Here is a 21,663-nt window from a genome sequence, read left to right as displayed (position 1 = left end):
GGCCCTGGACCTCTCAATAACCAAACCTGCTTTCATCCAGCAGACTTTCTGCTATTAAGGCCCTATGTCTACCCTGGACAAAGTAGTGTAGGTCCTATGAATTTAGGTCCTCACAAAGACGTATAAAATGAGATGATTACTGGTGACTAAATCAATCCTACACTCCAATTTGGGAAACTAGCAGAATCTTATCAAGTAGACACTTTTCTGACAGGTTTCACGTTCATCTTCTATTGACTTATCACACAAAAGCAGGGATTCTTCTAAAGTGACTGAACACTTCTCTAGGAAAGGAACTGGACCACCAGCTTTCAAATAAGATCTTCTGTCTGCAAAGAACATTTCCCTTTTTGTGAAGCACCAGAATACACAAGTATTTGTATTATTCTACAAAGGGCTTTCACAGACTCCAAGCCGTATACGCAAGAGATTGTTCCATGATCAGTCCCAAGTATGATTTCACCCTCAGACACTTCTAATGTTTTCTGCCATTAATATAGGCAGGAAGTGGGAAGAGAGTATATTTGTATGCTGAAATTCCATTTGATATAAAATCTACTTTTGGATTCCTGGGGTTCGGTAGAGACACATATGTTACAGCAAATTCTACTAAACAGACTAACTGCATACCTTCTTAGTTACTCCATCAAAACTTGATAATGGAATATCTTGCATATAAATTGCAGGATAAGACAGAAAAATCCCATGGTCTATAGGATTTTTATCTGTCTTGCATCATATTTAGGATGCAAGCCCCTCTCCCCCAGTGTTTTTATTGAGGATTGCATACCTGCTCCTCCATCCCGTCTTCTCCGTGAGAAAGATAATTCATTCTATTAGAGACTGCTGCATGCAATAGAATGTATTGTCACTCTATGCTTGTTGTGTTTACATACAAACTTTAATTTATACAGACTGTATACTATATTCTTCCATTAATATTTTGACAAATGATACCATGCCTTTTTCATACAATAGGAAGATATTCCATGTTGTGTGTGCCTTGTTTCTTGTGAAAAAACACTTCTTAATTTTTTTTAAATGGTACAGTGGTGAGAAAAATATTCCTCAAACATATTATAGCCTATATCTGGGGAAGGACTGGAGGGAGGAAAAACTTCTCTATTTTTAAAATATTTTTTTAAACTTCTGATTTATTTTCTTTTTTGTTTTAAAAGGGTTGAAGCAGAATAGCTTTTTTGCTGAATGACATTTAATGAAATAACATTCGTCATTAATCTTATTAGTATAAAATTTAATGTTCTCTTCTCCCTAATGTGATTAAATCTACTTGTTATATCTACTTTCATGAATGTCAGTATTTCTCACCTCAATATTTATTATATTGTCTGCAAGTATACATCAATATACAGCTAGATCACAGAATCACAGAAATCTAGGGTTGGAAGGGACCTCAAAATCATCAAGTCCACCTCCAGGCATTGAGGCAGGACCAAATAAACCTAGACCATCCCTGACAGGTGTTTTTCCAACCTGTTTTTAAAAACCTCCAATGATGGGGATTCCAGAACCTCCCTTGGAAGACTATTCCAGCTGTTAAATCCCTTATGGTTAGAAAGTTTTCCTAATATACCTCTACCTCAATATAACGCGACTCGATATAACACGAATTTGGATATAACACAGTAAAGCAGTGCTCCGGGGGGGGCGGGGCTGCACGCTCCTGTGGATCAAAGCAAGTTCAATATAACACAGTTTCACCTGTAATGCAGTAAGATTTTTTGGTTCCCAAGGACAGCGTTATATCGAGGTAGAGGTGTATCTAACCTAAATCTCCCTGGCTACTGATTAACCCTACTACTGCTTATCCTATCTTAAGTAGATAATGAGAACAATTGATCACAGTCTTCTTTGTGATAACCAATAACATATATGAAGACTGTTATTGGTCCTCCTTTGTAAAGATCGACTGGCTTGAAAATGAAAGTGTAAAGTAATTCTTAAAGTGGAATATGAAAATCTTTTTTTCTTTCTGCAATGTAAATTCATAGTATGTTTGTAAAACGCTGTATAACCTAAAAGCTCAATATCACTTACTATTAATGATAAATGAGAGTTTGTGCTCTAATACAAATTTGTGCTGTATCTATTGTATAGTAAGACTTGCAGTTCATTCTGGAAATAGTGTTACAATATGTTGAAATCTATCACTTCCTGAGATATATACTTTGTCAATATAAAACTGAAAGAGCATTTTTAAATCTGAATATAATTTTTGTTTTCGAGGTTAGAACAAATTGATAAACTAAAAAGGGAAAGTTTCTGAATATTGGGTGAAACGTAGGCATAATTTTCAAAGTAGTCTCTGTACCTGCACTCATAATCTGAGCACATCTCGTTTTTGTGTATATAACTGTATAGGTACACAAATTCTGCATGTGTGGTTTCATGGATTTTCTGAAAATATGGATCTATATGTGTGTCTAGCAACTTTCTCTTCATAAAGGATCTTAAAAAAGCAAATATTTGGGTTCTGTAATATTCTACTGTTTATAACTGTGTTCTGTCTATTTATAATATTAGTATGCTCTCTTATGTAAAGTGGTGATTAGGAAGAGAATATTCTTTTTAAAAAAAATCTTTCCTTCTCATTCTTCCTCAGTCCAATGCCACTTAAAATGTTATGCTGACACTAAATGTTTATATATATATATATATATATGCAGGGCACAAAGGAGAAGTGAAGATGAGCACCCTTTGGCTATATATACATTTGAAATTTAATTCTGATAGCCTCAGAACTAAATATAGACTGTTATCATAAGAAGACTAATTTTTATGTTTGATAGATGAATTCTGGTTCTCAGATGGCTCCTTGTCTGATAGAGCTAAATTCAATGATCCTGGCCTGATGCCCCTTCCAGACACTGCTGCAGAACTAGACTGGTCCAACCTGGTGGATGCTGCACGAGCGTTTGAAGGTAAGAAAATTCAGCATAAAGACTGATCTTCCGAGTTTTTCCTGTATTTTCCATATGCTCATTTTGAATAAGAAAAATCTTATTTATCTCAGTAGTTATAGCCTTTTCTGTCATTTTTGTAATATTACTTACTTTCAAATGAGGAAACGTGTTGGACACAATATGTACTGTGTGGCTACTGTCAACTCTGCATGTGCAGTCCAGGTGATGTTGCCCCTTCCCCTAACTCGCATAATAAGCCCTCAGAAGAATATTGCAGTGGTACAAGTATTAAAATGTCTATTGATATGTTTTCAAAATAGTGTGCAGTCAAGAAGTAGAACAGTCTTGCAGAATTGGACTATAATTCCAGGTTAAGCTGAAGAAAATGACATACTCCATCTCTTTGATATCAAACCTATACATGCTTAGTTTAAAAGTAAACAGAATAGTAGACATGCATATTTAAAGGTTTTGTTTTAATATATGCTTTGGTCAGCTCTTTCTCTGTACTGTCCTAGAGTTCAACAATCTCACGTAGAAAGATTTTGTTGCTTTACTCTTTAGTTACAGGCATTCAGAACTATTGTAGTACTATTCTGAATGAACAGAAAATGTATCACAGTGATGATCATCATTCTAAAACACTATCTTGCTTTTTATCTTGATTAACTTTGAGTTCCTTCATCTCTGCTCAGTCCTTCTCAGATAAATTTCTCCTAACTGGTAGGAAGTATTATAAAATTGAAAGATACTCTGAAAAGGATTCCCATTGTATTTACACACATGGTTGCTTATGGGGAAGATATGTGTATATTTTTTTGTTACCAATATCCTAATGCAGCAACTGGAAAATAAAGACTTATCAGTACGAAGAAGAGTTGGAGTAATGTAACTGTGTTCATGCTAAAGCAGTTCTTACTGCTGCATAAAAAGCATTTTGATATTCAACAACTCTTATCAGTTCAGCTGACTGAAAGTACTTGTTTTGTACTAATTTTTTGAAACTCAGATATTTTGAAGGTCTTTTAGAAACTTTTTTTATTTTCATTTTTCTAGTCTCCTTAAACCTTCAGCTCAGAACAAGGGCATACTGCTTTATTCTGCAATTAATCAATTTAAGCAGCAACTTCTAGATTCTTGTAATTTTAAGGCTTATTCTGTATAGTTGCAGAGTCATATTTTTTCTCATTTGTTCTGCTCAAATAGGAGAAGCTATTGACTGACTTGTTTTTAGTTGCATATATTTCAGATATTTTAATGTATTCATTTTGTACTGCAGTGAGTCACAAAATACAGATCTCATTGATTGCTTTGTGAATTATTTGAAAAATATGAGTTGTAATGCAGATTCCCATAAAGAATGCTGTAGTAAGTGTTTCTATGTTTTCTGCTAGTATGTACATTTCTTTTCTGTTAGTGGGTACATTCATGCAGAAGGTGGAAAGATCTATGCCTGTTCTATATAAACTATAAAACATTATAACTAATTTTTTGATTTTATGCTATGATATGGACCTCCTAAGTGGAAATGGGCTTTCTAAAAGATTTGGTCAACTTTCTGCATCCTCAGTCTCACAACCAGAAAGCCAAAATCAAAATAAGCTAAACGGACTAGCATACTATGAAAAGTTCATTTGGAGGGAGTCCTTTATATTTAAAAAAAAAAAAAAAAAAAAAAAGTTCTTAAAATAGTCGAGTTTGAATTGGAGGAAGCAGATGCTATTTTCCTGTGTATGTTGAAGTTGTCCTTCATAATTGAGGAATTACTTCAAGACTTGGTATTAAGAGTAGGTGGGAGCTAGTGTTCTGGACTCTATGAATGTAATGAACAGAGAAATGATGATCCCAGAGATTATGCAAATTGATGATAAAAATGTCAATGGAGTTTTGCTATGCAGGGTTCATGGTGTTCGAAACTGAACATTTCTAGAAGTTCAGAAATGAAGCCAAATGGCTATTTCAGCATTCTTCTTTAAGAATATTTTAAAAAGGTAAGGTCTGTACCAGCACAGAAGTTGAGATGCCATAATCATTTCCTTAGTTGTGTGGGGATTAAAACCTCTGAGACCTTTTTATTTTGGTGGATGAGAATGTGGTCACAACTTTTGAGATATGTTTGTCTTTAAAGAAAAGTGATCCAGTTAATGAAGACTAAGCCATTGTTAATGGGGTTGTTTGCTACTGAAGATTTAAGAAATTAAAGTTAAATTAGTCTCCAATTCTGATCTGCCAAGTCTTCTAACATTTATGCAATTTACCGCTATTGAGAGGGAACTTTTATTTTAATTTTCTTTTTTCATACAAGGCAGTTTCTCTATATCTCTTCCTCTCCATAGCTGGTGGCATGATTCAAAGGTCATTTCTTTCTTGGGTCTCTCTATTCTATCTATTGACAACCCATAAAATTTATGCTTATTCATAAATACAAATTTTGAGCTATTACCATCATTCTTCTTCTGTGTTTTAAACCCAACTCTCATCCAAGATGGAACAGTGTGGAACAGATGAGTGATTTTAAGCCTGGGAGTGATGTGATTAAGAATGAATATGTCGACATAGCCTTTTATTGCCATCACAGCTAGAACTTGAAATTCACTGTTAGATGCTACAGAGGCGTTCTTTTGTAATTTAAAGCTAAATGAACCAAATAGCTTTTTTCCCCCTAGTTAACTCATCATTAGTTATTCTTTCAGTTCATTTTGCTCCTGCAAAGTTTTTGGTCTAAGCTAATGTTGGAAAATATATTTTTAAAAATTGATACTGAGATTATTTTTTTAGATATTGTTGTAACCCTTGCTTGATAAAAGCCCCTATGAATAGAATGCTACAGGATCTTAGAGATCCAGGTACCAGTGCTTCCAGCAGGTCAGACTCTTCATCAGGATCCTGATGCTGCTGGTCTCCTTCATAAGTCACTTTTTGAGGATCCCACTGCTACCACCCTTGCTAGACAAGAACTTTGTGCACAGGTGGATGATGAAGCCTCACACTAACTAGGATCTTGATGACAGGGAGCCTGGGCAACTTCCTTTTTTTCCTGTAGCTCAACCTCATGGTCCAATTTTCTCTTCAGAGATGGCCCTAGGGGTCCATGATTTGGGACTATTTTAAATATCAAAGCACAACTTAGTTGTCTTTTAAAAAAAAAAAAAAGAAAGAAAGAAAGAAAAAGTTTTCTGCACTTCTTGCTGCAGACAGAGCCTTTCTAGAGTTGAAAGTTTACCGCTAGTATGTTCTGACATTCTTGTGGAGTTCACAGTTCCCACATGGTCAGTTGGAGAGGGCTTTTGCAACTGATGAAATCAACAGGAACAGTTCCTTGCTTTTTGAACCCATTCATGGCTGGGGAGAAGTTGGGGTTAGAAAGACTGCAGCTGATGCTGCTAGAACACCCAAGGCTCCCTCCTGTCTGCTTGGCAGCTGCTTGCAGTTTTCGCTCCTTTCCAGAGCAGTCAGCATGTGTGCAGCTCAGCTCAAACATTGATTCTTGTTGTGTCCTCGGCCAAAACACTTTTAAAATTTTTTATCTGTTTCCTCAATACTTAGCTACATTACTATGATGTGGTGACCATTGTTTATAGGCTGCAGTGCCTATAATTAACTCACTTGTGGTTTCACCACTTGTACTCAATCACATTCCAAATTTATGGCAATGCAACAAGCGTGTATTCTCTGCGTATAATATGGGAAGAAACTTGAAGAGCTAATGGAATACAGCTGAGAGCAAAGCTGACAGATGAGACTACAGAGGGAAAAGGGGACAGATAACAAGATAAGAGAAGAACGGGTAAAGAGAAAATGTAACATGGAAGAGGAGAGAGAGGAACTGAACAACAGAGAATTGGATGCTGCTGGGCAAGGCACTAAAGAAAGAAGAGTATAGACTAGAAAGAAAACAATAAACAACTGAGAAAAGAGAATTGTATTTAAAATGGAGAATGAATGGAGAGAAAAGGGGATGAAGAAATGTCAGAATAAGCAGGAAAAGAGACAACCTTTAGAAAATTTGATTCATATTCCTTTAATTGTTTTATTACACTTCTCTAAAATCCTCATAGTTTTGAGTTTGGGGCAGAGCAGTGTACTTTTTGAGTACTTAGATTATATTAATAGTGATGGCTACTCCGGAAAATCAAATAACTTAATATAGTGAAGGAGAAAAAACAGAAAACTCTCCAAGATTCCCACAACTGCTTCTCATTCTAGGAGTTTGGGGTGGGACATAAACGTTGACTCTTATGTACAGACCCAGCAGTATTTGTGTCACCGTTGATTGGTGGTTTTAGTTTAAAAATGGGTGTTATCTGTTTTTTAAATATTTTGGAGCTTAAACAACCTGACAGAGTCTCTTTATGTATTGTTTATGATTTGGTTATATAAACAAAAGTAATTTCAACCACTGGTCTATACCAGGTATTTTCATGGTTCTAAGTTACTTATGCCAATTAGGATGCACCATTTCTTAATGCCATTCTATCTTTGTGGCACCATCTGTGCTACTATAATTAATATTGTTTTAACATCTTCATTTTAAATCTTCATAGTTTAATCAAATTTATGCTAAACATATTGTGATTAGGGGAAAAAGCATTTAGCATAAAAGATAAACTAGCTAATTTGATTAGAGACTTAAGTGTTTAGAAAAATAAAGTTCAAAAACATTTAGGAAAAGCTCTGTTCTCTGATATGCATGTGTAACTCCTGTTGACTTCAGTGGAAGTTTGTGTGCATGTCTGGGGACAGAATTTGACCTTGAGATGGGAGTTTAGCAATGAGAGGTCCACTTAATGCACCATTTTATTTTTAGCCTTCTTCTATTATGCTGTATGTTACCTAACTTCAACTGTTTGGATTCCTTCTCTCCCTCCTTCCTCCTCCTCCCCCCCAAATCTGTGATATTGCTGAACAAATGCAGTTCTGGTCCAAATTCTGCTCTTTTACAACTATGCAGTCCCATTAACATCCACTGAGTTGGATGGGTTGCACATTTTGGCTCAGTGACCTCATTTTTGTCTATCTGGAGTTGGCAATTTTTGCTTAAAATTTTGATGTAAGTGCCCATATATCTTCTCAGGTAATTGGCTTGGAAAATGACATACCAAACCAAAATTAGAAAAAGAAAAGATTTATCAGTCAAAAGGATATGATATTCACATAGAGCTTCTATTAATGTCAGTAGGAGTTGTCCTTGTAGGTTTTGGTAGCACAAGTGTTGCAATCATAGACAAAAGACTAGATTCTTCTCTTGTGTCAGTTTAACTCCATTGGTATCAGTGGAGGTCTTTTGATTTCCACTGGTGCCAGTGAATGGAGAGTCACACCCAAGGAGTTAATACTTTATATTTTGTGTAAAATTCTGTTAGGCATAGTCAAGAACAAAAACTTTTGGTCAAATTCTGCCCTCCAAAGCACAAATTTAACTCTTATTTCAGTTCACCTTTTAAAAATTGCCCTGTTAAATTGGTGAAACAATTAAACTCGAGAAAGTACTCGTGGACACATTCAGTGGGACTAGAAATAATTACTGAAAATAAAAAAATAAACATGCAGCTGAATAAGAATCTTCCTATGTAACCATTAACTTTGCAATATTCCATTTCCTTATTTCTTATGACAGCACTGTCTTGTGCATTGATCTGGGGAGGTAAAATAAGAGAACTTGGTGGTGATGTCCTAGCTGTTATCTATGTTTGTTATATTAACTTTGTTACTGAGGGAGTAAACTTTGACTTTAACATGAGCAGCTTAAATTAGGTGGTTGTTCTTGCAGTAACAACTCACAAAATTACTTCTTTAGCATACAATGTAGGAGCCTAATGGTTTCTAACACCTATTTAATGACATTGTTGCCCAGCCTGTGAATGGTGGATTACTGTTCAACATTTCACAAGTAATTGACTATAGTAAAGTTCTGTTTAGAAACTAGCAGAAGTGCAGTAATAAAAAGCTCTAAATATAAAATTTATGTTTCATACAAATACAACATTTGAAATTTAGTAGAATTTTGCAAGGAATAAAAAGTTACAAATGCACAAGTTATAGTCAATGCACATTTAAGGCAATATAATCTATTTATAGTTTTTGCTGACTAAAATTAAAGTTTTCAGGTAAATTCAAGAAGGATGTTGCTAAATTGGATAGAGTTCAGAGAGGAGCTATGAGAATCATTAAAGGATTAGAAAACCTGCCTTATCATGATACTCAATAAACTCAGTGTATTTCCTTCTCTTTGTTAAACTAAAGGGGTGACTTAATTACATTTATCAGTACCTACATGAGCAGCAAATATTTGACGATGGGCTCTTCAATCTAGCAGGTAAAGGTATAACAGGGTCCAGTAACAAGAAGTTGAAGGTAGACGAATTCAGGGTGGAAATAAGGCATATGTTTTTAACTGTGAGGTTGGTTCACCATGGGAACAATTTACCAAAGACCATAGTAGATTCTCCATTACTGGAGAATTTTAAACCAAAATTGGATGTTTTTCTAAAAGATCTGCTGTAGTAATTATTTTGGGGAAGTTCAATAGCCAGTGTTATACAGAAGGTAAAACTAGCTGAACACAATGGTCCCCTCTCCCTTGGAATCTATGAATCAATGGAAATTTTTTAAAAACTGGGTGAAATATTTTATTTTAAAACTTCATACTGTGCTTTCAGTGACTGTTATGAACGTCCTTTATAATTCTTCCTCACTAAAGGAAAGATGGTGGTTTGATTCAGATACCCCTAGTAGGTCCAGAACTACAATATTTTTATTTATTTTTTACTTAACAGAAAATGTCTTAAGCTCAGTAGACTAGACAAGCAGCCATTCTCCTTAGAAATGCTTAGTCAGTATTGTGAGGAAAAACGCAGGGTAAATTATATTGAAATAGACTTCAGTGACACAAATACCCATGTTTTGTACATTACTGAACGTTAACTAACTCATTATGTAGGAAAGCTAGGAACAGTAAGATTTGCCACTGCTTTTCTGTCCTCCGCCATCAAATGTCAAAGACTTGAAGAAGAGCTCTGTGTAAGCTCGAATGCTTATCTCTTTCACTAACAGAAGTTGGTCCAATAAAAGATATTACCGCACCCCCTTGTCTCTGTAATCAAAGTTTAGGCAAGGGAAGAAAAGAACAAGTGAAATGGGTAATTAGACGTGAATCCTAAATTTACTTCTGCCCCATTTCTTTTGTGAACATAATTGTTTGCACAGTCTTTTCTGTGGCACCTAGTTTGACTGAGTTTAACCTTTCCCTGATGCTTAATTTAATTAAGCTATATTGCTTCCGTAGTGTGAGTTGTGTCACTGTGATAGCAATGGTGTGTGAAATTCTTCTCTTTTCTCACTTTAGATGTGTGTGGAAAACTCATGATCTAAAAACTACCAAGACACATGACAAATTGCAAATAAGGATAAAACTTGGGAAACTACTGCTGTATAAAGTTGGTCTTGAAATCCGATATAAAAGTGCAGATTTGAATCAAAGTAGAGTTATAGCTGGAAATGACTTTTCAGCCTTTACAGTTAGCTCGAAAAGTGTTCATTTTGTAATCACTTAATAAAAGCTTCTAATTGCTGTGATTCCCCGGTTTTGTTTTTGGTTTAATATCTTGGTAGCACTTTTTAAACAAATCACTAAAAAAAAAAATCTTACTTAAAACAATTTGCCATGTATTTATCATTTGACTTTTGTGACTTTTCCATGCTACGTATCATCATACTGTACATTATATTAGGGCCGCTGAGCATGAAATGTGTAATTACAATCATGTTGGTTGGCATTACATAACAATTGGTTTTGATAGGCTTAAGGGCTTCTCACAGTAAGAGGCAGTCTGAACTGCATTGACAGTATTCCATTATGTGAATCTTGCACAAGGACCACAGCTGCTTTAGCAGAGAGATAGTTGGATGTACTCTGTTGTTGATAGGAACGTTCTAAATCTTATTCCAGGTTTTGACTCTGATGAAGATCTTGGGCCAGTCTGTCATCATACATCGTTTCTAGGTGATGGTTTGGGGTTGATTGTTGGCTTTTATCTTTAGTAAACCTTCCTTTTTGTTTCAAGTGTTTGCACGTTTGCATGGTAATGCAAGCTTTGGGCCTGCGGGGGAGGAGAGGGAGAGGGGAAGGCATGTCATGGCCAGAGTCAATAGAAAGCTGCAGGCATGGAATTTATATGAAAATCAGTTAAATCAATCTCCACAGAATATGAATTTTCCATAGCAAACAATTTAAATCATGATGAATCATTTACTTTTATTATGTGCAGTGATGTTCTGCATGGCATATTTTTCATAAATGATGATATGTGGTACATTTTGGCAGCTACACTGAATGTCCACTGATAATGATATTGGTCATTGGGAGACAGGCTAAGTTCCAAGCACATTGAGCATGTATGCTGGTGGCCCTGGTGTAGTATTATTGGTACTTGAAGGTGCTTTTACTAAATAAAAGCTACTTTTTATACTTAAATATGACAAAGTAAGTGCATAATAATAGCACTTGTATCCTGCTTTTCAAGTATATAGATAACCAGCAGCTTACACAATGTGTTTGAGATATCAGAATAATAAAAATGGAACTGTGCAAATTTCTGTGGAATTTGATGCTTTAGCTCTATGGAAAATGCAAATGTTTTCCATAAATTGGTATTATCACTGGTCATGGCTCCTGTTTCTCAGGTCTTCTGTGGATTTCAGCCTGACCAATTTACTGTTCAAATTATCATTAACTAGTCAAAACAAATCTATCACTCTGCTGATATTTGCAAACCAGATGTTGACACAGATGTTGGAAACAGCAACTAACTGGAACAAATTGTATATCTGCTGATTGTTCTCAAAGCAGCCATGTTGGGGGGGAGGGATAGCTCAGTGGTTTGAGCATTGGCCTGCTAACCCCAGGATCATGAGTTCAGTCCTTGAGGGGGCCACTTAGGGATCTGGGACAAAATCAGTACTTGGCCCTGCTAGTGAAGGCAGAGGGCTGGACTCAATGACCTTTTAGGGTCCCTTCCAGCTCTATGAGATAGGTATATCTCCATATATTATTATTTTATTTCCCAGGCTCTAACCAGGTCCATTAATTGTACATCAGCCTCTGATTTTTTTTTTTAATTTTGTATATGAAATTGTCTTTAGAAATAGCTTTACATTAGCTTTATTTTTGCCATTACAGATCAGAGAGTGGCATCTTTTTGCACCCTGAATGATATGCAGCAAGCTCCAGGTTTGGAGGGTGCTCCAGAGTTACCTTTGGATGAAGAGCCAACAAATGGAAAAGATTTCATTGATGCTACTGGGTATAGAAGATTTAGAGCACTTTTATTATGAAGCAGATGACAATCACTTCCTCTTAATATCGTGTATTACGTGTTCTGAATAACTTCTGAAATATGTGATGTTCTTAACAATACCTAACTTTCTTTACTTTTCCATGCCAAGAAAATAATTTATTCTAACTACAGGAGGTACTTATTCAAAGAACAAGGTGTTAAAATGCCCAAATTGTCATATTATTAAAACTTAGACTCCCCTGTAAATAGTGCAGAAAATATCTTTTACAACGATGGCATTCCCAAAAGTTTAGGAGTTCAACTGAGATTCAGAGTTACCATATTTTATAAGCCAAATATCTTTGAAGAACTGTCAGAGTGGTAAGATATTGAAGGGAATTATTTTGGTTTACCTACTGTTTTCTGGAAATTAAGAACAATTTTTGCAGCTCCTCAACTTGTGACTTGTGGTTGTCCATGGTAAATTGTCAAGTTTGTAGATCATGACAAGCCAAATAATGAGCTTGTTTAGTGTAATCGTTTCCCTGAGGGATAAAAATCCAGAGGAAACTTGCATGCAATGCTGAGCTAGCTCATTGAATCACTGGACAAATACTTCTTCCTACCCTCTTGGCCTGCCAATACAACTATATCTCTCTGTGCAATGCTATGAAGTCTTGAAGAAGAATTATCGAAGATAAAGTGCAATGGCAGACAGAGCTATTTTTGGTGGTTTGTTTTTTTTTAAATCAACTTCTTCAAGAAAGTCAAAATACCAAGTGTTTAGTACACACCATACCAAAAATACTGCTCATTTGAAGTTAATGGGAGTGGCTGAGTGCCCAGCATTTTTTAAAATTAGGGGCTTACTTTTCTTACAACTTATACCTACAAATGACTTCTGGTGCTTAACTTCAGGCACCTTTTGTTGTGTTGGGCATAGCGTTTTAAAATACAAGCAGAGATACTGGACTACAATTCTGGAGCAAGGGTTGGATTCCACAGCTACAAAGTCATCTAATGTGTAGCTCCCTGATTACCAGGTGGAGATCAGATGAAGCCCAATCTTGGTCATGTTCAGGTTTACATGCAAGGTCTATCTCTGTAATGGCTTTTACTGAGTAATTGCAACTTTCCGTAACCAAGCAACAATTTGGAATACTGAAGGAGAAATAGTAGAGGGCAAGGACTCGTACACAGCAGGAACTAAAGAGGCTGTGAGAAATTGGCCCTTCAAGGAACACACACTGCCATCTGTAACTGTTTTATGGCACATAGCTAGCACAGTGATAGTTGCCTAGAAAACAAGATAAGTATGTAAACGGACATATAGAAGAATATGTATCTGAACATACCTGCTTCTTCAAACATTTCCATGCAATGTCAACGCTCAAGTAATTTATATGAACTTGGGATGTACTCTGGAAAATTTTAGATCCATTAATAAAATGCTGTCAGCATGGGACAGACCTAATCCTGTTCTTTAGTATTTCATTCTAATAAAATGGGTAATGCCACCCATTTTCCTTAGACCAGCACATAGGTCCTTCTTATCCTTTGAAATGTCTATTAGCATGAATATACAAATGAATATATATGAAATTTTATTCAGCATCTTTTGAAACTACTGACTTTCAAGATGAGCAGAATGTATTCATCTTACTGTTTGCTGTTTTTGATTTATCACCAAAGGCAAAATAAAACAGAATAGAAAAAAATGATTCCAATATGAAAGGAGGTTGCAGTGTATTATACTATGTTGCAGACCTGTCAGTGTACAGACACTTTTTCTTGGTTTCCAGAAAACTTTTAAAACTCATCAGCACTCAGTGAACTTCCTAAGGAACATCAGTGGCTATAACAGTTTGCCAGGGTCTGATGTCCCTTTTTAAAAAGAGAAGTCATTAAATAAGACTGCTTTTAAATATCTCATATGTGGTCCTGTGCTTCATTTAAAGAGCGTCTCTGGCAAGCCATGATTTAAAAAAAAAAAAAAAAAAGTATTATGGGGTTGAGGGGGAGCTTCTGCTTCTGCTTTAGGAAGATTGTCCGTGCATAGGAAAGTGATTCAGTACATCCACTGCCTTGGGAGACTGACTAATGGGAACCCAGGGACTGCCAGGGTCCCTCCAGGACTAGGAATACTTAGGCACCACTGGTGGTCAGGTCTGCAGGACCCTCAGCCTTTGTGGAAGAGGAATTTAAGTAGCCTTGTTGACTGGCGATTTCAGGCAGGAGAGGTTGTATTAGAACTTAAAGCTGGATCCCCTTTGCTATACCTATAGACCAATTATGCTTCTGAATTTTTTGAAGCCAGGAGACAGATCAGCACATCAGGCTGAAGCATTCTGTCTCCAAAGCTCTGGAGTTGCTTCAGCATTAGCAAGAGAAGCACCAGTTATGAAGTATTCACTTCCTCTTAGAAGAAATTGCTCTGAGCAATTAAGTAACATTATTAATTTTTTATTTGTTTGTTTGTTTATTGGATTACTGTAACATCCAAGAGCCCTCATCATAGACCAAAACCCCATTGTGTAAGGAAGCACTGTACGTGCGCGCGCGCACACACACACACACACACAAAAGATGGTCTCTGCACACACACACACACACACACACACACACACAAAAGATGGTCTCTGCCTCAAGTAGGCATTGTAGTTGCCTTGTGAGGTATACTGATATAAGGACAATTACTAAGGTAAATCCTCTTTGTTCTGCAGTTGTATACGGTACTGTTTCAGCACTCAAAAGCAGCTGAACATTGGTGCTGAGTAAATGAAGTTTGTGCACCTCAGTGAGGCTGGGTCTCTGCTCAATCCATGTCCTTCCTATCAAGTTTAAGTACACTGTGGAAAGCGCATGGACAGCCAGGAAGTTGGGAGGTCTGCAGCTACAAAACACTGCTGCAGTAGGAGCTTTGCACCTAAGGACTTTCGGGTGGGCAATAGCTGGGGTAGGTGCCTGCCTGCAGAGCACTTCTAATCTTGGCCAGAAAAAAAAGTGCTCTTCTCTAGAGAAGACAAGGCAACCACCTCCAACAAGCATCTCTTTGGAAACCTCTGAGCCTTAAAAGGCTCACAGAATTGGAAAGGCATCAGGCCTCCCCGGGTCACCAGTGCTCTAGTAATGCAGACTTTGAAAGATCAGCCTGAAGGATTCTCAAGTGGTGTTAAAAATATTTCTCTAAATAAATTGTGTAGAGTTTTCCTTCTATCAGATTCAGCAAGAGGAAATCCAGCCCCTTCTAGCAAAGAATGTCAGATCCTACTAACCCAGTATACAACCTGCTTTAAAGATAAAGGACTTGCTTATGAGCACCTCCTAATTTCTTCCCAAAGAATTCCACTGAAATCTGTCATTTTACCCTATCTACATTACCATATTAACAGGTTCTTCTCTAAAATTTGGTGTGAGAATGACACCTGGGACTTCAGTCATCTTCAAACAAAGTGCTCAAAGGCTATGCAGCTTACTGTGTCCTCTTTAATAGCAAATACAATTGGCTCCCTTGTTCCCAAGAGTACCATGTCTAAATGGCTCTCTACACATTTCATTGCTATGCCTTTGCAGATCTGCAGCTTTGACTCAATATGCCTTTACATTGCATCCAAGAGATTTCTGCTTTCGCAGCCAACCCCTGGTCAGTTTCCATCTAGGAGACTTGCAGGGTAGCCATGTGACATTTTCTGCTTGAAATTAGTATCTAACGTGGGGTAGAATCTGGTCTTCAGATCACCACTCACTACCTTATCTCCCTTCAAAGTTGAGTTCTGTAATCTTTTGTTACAATCCACCCGCTTAACTCTTTAAACACACTTTGCTCTGTTTATTTCTACCTTTCATTTGGATGGAATTGATCAGTGGGTGTTGTGTAACTCTGCACAGCAGAGATGGCATACAGTGCCCCCAGATGGAACAAGGGGCTTAAGTCTTCAGCATGATGGGAGTTCCCTGTCTGATGACTTGGTACAAGAAAAGACGGCAGCTATGTGTCTTCAGAGAACAAATACAGGCAAACCTATAGCCCCTGATTACAGATGAAGCAGAGAGATTGTAACTTTCTTAGGGCCACAAAGTACCCTAGTGCCTCACACCTAGTCCAGTGCTTGGAGCTCTAGACTACCACCTGGCCTCTATCCTTTCTACTAGGGAGTTGTGGGTTTCAAAAAAAGTAGGATTCAGCAATAGAATGTATCTGTTTTAAAATCTTTGATTTGTTTTGCTTTTCAACTTGAGGAGTGGGGGGAAAAAGGGAAAGGGGGGCAACTTTAGTCTTTTTTTTGCTTATTAGGGTGTCGTTTTTACTTAATACCAATTTTAGACAAATTAATCTACTTACATGGCAAAGCACGTTTCTCCTCAACGACTTTAAACTCACATCACCTCTTCCAGCTAGTGTGCATTAGGAATAGCAAAAAGGCATGCAGGCATTCCATGTTCAGTGTTGTCAAACCTGTCCAATTTGCTAACCTGCATGAAGCAGCTGATTCAGCTTTGTATATTTCTTCAGCTTCTCTCATCTAGATGAAACAATTCACATTACATCTAATTTAATCTGTGAATATGTATGTAACTGTCTCCCAAAGCATTCACTGTCATGCATAGGACAACTGCTCTTCTCTGCATTTTCTCTCAGTCATGCATTTGATTAACCTTTGGCTATATTCTGTACATTTGACCTTTAAAGACAAAATGTTAGTCTTCATTAAGTCACTGGTCTATCTTTTTACTTGAAATGGAACAATTGCAGACCAGAGAAGAGAACTAAAATAACCCTAAATGTTTATATCCATTGCTGCTGCAACTTGCTTTGTTACTAATGTTCCTTATCAGAAAGCAGCTTGTTCACAAATGCACTCTTCGCATTATTTAGTTGAACAGTTAACTTACACTGTGAATACATGTGAGAGTAATATCTGAAGCACTTCCTTTCTAAAGTCATTTTTCATTTCTGCTTCATTAGTGTGAGATGCAGCAACATATTTCAAACATCACAGTAGTGGGTTCGTGCTTGAGCTAGTCTATTGTTGCTTTTTCCAGCTGACATACCCAATTGGCCCTGGGTGAATTGTTTTTTGTGATGTGTCCCTATAAAAGTATGTTTTATTGACATTAAGGAAGGAAGTATTTTGAACTAACTCCAGAGTGAAGTTATTGTTTACTTTGTAGGGAGCACACTCCATCTACTCTGACTGGAAAAGTAAACCAGCTAGAAGTGATCCTCCGGCAACTACAAACTGACCTCCGGAAGGTAAAAAATCTCTTCATCAGGATTAAATGTCTCCATGGCTCTCCAGTAGAAATTACTATACTTATATACCTTCCATCCAAGGGTTTCAAAGAGTGGGTTAATGTGGTCAAAAAGAGGGCATTTAACCTTATATGGTGCACCTGGAGGGGACTGAGAAGACTTAACTTCAGATCAAGAGCTGCTGTGGGAGAAGCTGGGATAGGTTTATAAAGCCAGGAAATGAGGCCAGGAGGAGGCTGCAGGGAAGGAGCATGCCGTCACTCCCTAGAGGGAAAGCGAGTTGATCACAAACCATGTGGAAGTCCAAGGGGAAAGTGAGCCCTCGGGTCCTGCCCTGGACTATGGAGTCAGACAAGAGGCCAAGAGGGGTGAAGTAGCCATGGAGAACAGACAATACTCCAGTGGTAGGCCAGGAGATAGAGACATGGGGTAGGAAGGAGCTCAGAGAAACAGCAACAGAAACTGAGCAGACCTTCATTTTTAGTCATAGGGTCCCTGGGCTGGAACCCAGAGTTGTGGGCAGGCCCAGGTTCCTCTACCCACCACTGGGAAGAGGCGAAGTACCTAGAGGTGAAATGGAAGACTGTCTGAGATGGCATCCGGACATCTTGTCTGGTAGGAAGTTGATACCCTGGAATGCGAGACTATATAGTGACTTGGCTAGAGAGCCAAGTCAAAAAGATGGAGCACATCAAGTCATGAGCAACCAATTATGGGGACACCATGTGGGGTGAAAGCCAGTTCTCAGACCTAGCCACCAGGAGGCATACCTGCAGTGAGTGCAGCTGTTTACAATCCATGAGTATGCCAGGAGTATGGTATTCAACTTGCAGATGAGTAAACTGAGGCACAGAATGATTTGTGGCATGACTGGAATCAAACAGTGAGTTAGTGACAGAGCTGGAAACAGGAACTTGGCTGCCATGTCTGTTAAGCAACGGGCCACATTGCTTTTAGTGATGAAATCAATCATTTCCCTCTAATGGTTTAAGCCAAACATTTTGCATTAACTTTGTATTTGTGAAATCAAATCCTTGTGACTTGAATTCTTCTGTATCACTTGTTAATTCTCTGATCTTGAATCTTTTCTTTGGGAAAACAGATTTGAGAGGTTTCACAATTGGTAAGTCCCTACTTTTAGGGATGAGTCTAATCTGAACTGTAGAATAACTTTTTAGTGCTCAAATCTGTGTTATACAGGAAGTGGGTTCTAGAATTCTCATACAGAAATTGCATTTAGTTTTCTTTTTAGCCTGAAATGTGGTGATCTTAAGTACAACATTGCAGCAAATTTGGGGATTCAGCTTACAGTTCAATAGCTGTCACAATGGATTAGGGAGCTAAAGTAAACAGAGCTCTGTGACTCATTTTAGAAATAGGAGCAACAAAAATGTCATCCTGGCTACTCACTTTATTCAACTTCTATTTTTTATTAACCAGGAAAAACAAGACAAAGCTGTTCTCCAAGCTGAGGTCCAGCATTTGAGACAAGATAACATGAGACTTCAGGAGGAATCTCAGACAGCAGCCGCTCAACTAAGAAAATTCACAGAATGGTTTTTCAATACCATAGACAAGAAATCCTAATGTCTAGACCCCTGGAAAGCACTGTTTGAACTGCGTAACAGCTGTATTTTTGAATTAGCAAAATATTATTTCATTGTGTTCACAATCCATTTTAGATGTTTCTGCTGTATTCTCTGCCCACCTGTATTCACTTGAACAAGACTGAGGGCCATGTGGATCTATCTTTATATTCCTTTGAAGAAAGCAGAGACTAGCAGACATTTGTTTGTGTGAAGATGAATGTAAAAATCTTGGTGTCATTTTAGACATTTTTAGAAGATGCTCTGGGTTGGGGTTGCCTGAAGAGGAACGTTTTGGGTTTTATTTCCTATATTTCAGGTCCTCTGGAGAAGATGTTTAAAGCAATTTACAGTAGCTTGGGCTTCAGTATTGTAAGATAAAAAGAATAATCAGACATATACCTTAATGTTTAAAAGGTGCTCTATTTTTTGTATGTACAGTAGTTTATTTCCACAGTCACGTTGTCATAGCAATAAGAATGGAGGTATAGTGAATAGTCACAAAGCTGTGTTTATAAAATGTTAGCACTGATGTGTTTAACACTAGTTTGGATGCAGATACATTAGAGATTATTTATTTGCAGGAACAAATGGTGCCTGAATATAAACAGTGTTCTGATTTTTCTAAAGATACACATGCCTTGTAAATGACTCACTGGGTTAGCCCACTCCAACTTCAGATAATTTTGTATAGTTGATGTTCAGCTAAAACAGTTATACTGCTTAACTATTAAAATCGTATGGTGTGAGCCAGCCAATCACTTGTACAATGCCAAATTCATTTCTTTGTACAGAGGCTTTGATCAAGTGTCTTGTATTTAACACCTTTATTTAAGCTTATTTAACCTTCAGTTGTTAATTTTATAAAGTTTTTGTTTTATCTGCACTATGGTGAAGACAGTTGGTTGCGAGCTGTAATATTTTTAGCTTGCTGAGACTGTACTGAGGAGGTCTAGAAAATTCTAATGATTGGATGCTGCTAGTACACTATTTGTATGCTTTAACATTTTTAACTGTTTCATTTGAGATGAACATACGTTTTGCTTTTTTAATAAACATTAAAAATATAAACCTCAAAAAAATTCAGTTTTTCATCATATACCACACATCCAGTTCCACTGTCCATAGTTTGGGTTTCTGCTCAGTCCATTGTGAATATCATGTGCGCATATGTATTGATCTGTGATCTTACATTTATGTTCTGATCCTGAGAAAATCTAAGCATGCATAGCTTCCATTCACTTCTCAGGATCAGGCCATGAAGTTGATGCCATTTTGGTGTGATCTGATCTGTACCTGACAGGTATCTATTCTGTTCAGGGAGCAAAAACTATCCAGCTACTTATATGTGTATTGACCTAAAAAAGCTATCACTATACCAAGGAGAAGTATAGAAAAATCACTCAAAAGGCATCAAGTATTTTGAAAAGTTATCTTAATGCCAGATAGCCTGCTATCTTTAGTGTGTGCAATCAAAGATTTGATTATGTTGTTAGCATCTGCGAGATATGAAAGCATGCTGATGATAGCTGAGCCTATTTTATGTTCATCATCTTTTGCTGCAATTCCACATATAATACTATCCTTAAAATCTACTGGAAAGGTGCAATTGTATGAAATGAATTGAAGCTAACGAGCCCCTTTGATGTTAGTCTGCCAAGAAGAAACCAGTTTGAGACTGTGATATTGAAAGCACAGGCACAAGAAATGGTTTCTAAGTGAATATATAAAGTGAAATTTAAAGCCTAATGTAAAAGCTCTCAAAGCTTTCAGTACATAAACTCAGCTGATACAAATTATTCTTCATCCACTATTATGTACTGTGTGGGCCAAATTATGTTTTCTGAAGTGGAACAAATATCTGTCTCTGCTAAAATGTTGTTTGGATGAACAATAGAAAAAATCATCTTTGGGCAGAAAAAATCAAGGCTTTGGCCAAAATTTCAATATCACAATTTACTAGTGAAATTGGGGTTGGGGAGGTGAGGAGGAGGAGAAGAATGGAACTGCATTCTGAGTCCCCGTACTTTTTTAGCAATAGCTCTGATTCTAATGTGCCGGGCAATGTCTGGCAAAAAGCTCCATTAAGTTAGAGTAATTAAACATGGCAGTCATGTGTTTCACTAGAATCTGATTTAAATACCTTGCAAAAGTCATTAGTAAACCCATCTGGGCTGGAGACCTTGCCAAATCACAGACTGTACAACCTTCACAATTTGTCAGTAAAATGTGCCTTCAGGAGAGGCTTGTCGTCTTTGGAGGCTGTGCTAACTGAAGTGAACTCAAAGAAAGAGCTTTTGCTGGAGAGGTAATATAGAGTTTGTATAATAGTTAATAAAACTTTTTAGATAACATATATTAGCGGGATATAGTGTGTATATATACTAATTCCTGTTTTCAGTTGCTGAAATAACTAAGATAATTTACTGTGCAAAAGAAGCTTGGCAAATAGATTTCTTCTTTCTCTCTCCCTCCTGGTCTCAAACACTTGAATATTTTGTTCCCAAAACTAATGTCACTCAAGGATTGTGACCCCCTTTATTTTGATTGTAACTCTCAATAATCATTCCATCATGTGCTGCCACAGTAAATGAATCTACTTGAGTAACTGCTTGCCACCAAGA

The 21,663-nt window shown here is 37.1% G+C and overlaps 1 protein-coding gene across 9 annotated transcripts in view; it reads left to right on the top strand.

The window, feature by feature from the left end:
• SIPA1L2 (signal induced proliferation associated 1 like 2) overlaps positions 1–20,110 on the top strand; it is a 250,453-nt gene extending 230,343 nt beyond the window's left edge. For 7 of the 9 annotated variants that reach the window (XM_030556901.1, XM_030556900.1, XM_030556897.1 and 4 more), the window contains 5 exons: positions 2,811–2,942; positions 10,873–10,926; positions 12,103–12,226; positions 17,372–17,453; positions 18,894–20,110. In XM_030556901.1, coding sequence (XP_030412761.1) covers positions 2,811–2,942; positions 10,873–10,926; positions 12,103–12,226; positions 17,372–17,453; positions 18,894–19,040 — 539 coding nt within the window. In that variant the 3' untranslated portion in view covers positions 19,041–20,110. The remainder of the gene's footprint in view (positions 1–2,810; positions 2,943–10,872; positions 10,927–12,102; positions 12,227–17,371; positions 17,454–18,893) is intronic. The other 2 variants (XM_030556899.1, XM_030556898.1) reach the window with 1 other exon arrangement.
• The last annotated feature ends 1,553 nt before the right edge of the window (positions 20,111–21,663 follow it).

The sequence above is a fragment of the Gopherus evgoodei genome, chromosome 3 (genome assembly GCF_007399415.2).
Source record: "Gopherus evgoodei ecotype Sinaloan lineage chromosome 3, rGopEvg1_v1.p, whole genome shotgun sequence".
Lineage (NCBI taxonomy): Eukaryota > Metazoa > Chordata > Testudines > Testudinidae > Gopherus > Gopherus evgoodei.
The sequence above is the reverse complement of the archived record's forward strand: the minus strand, read 5'-3'. Positions and strand labels throughout refer to the sequence as shown.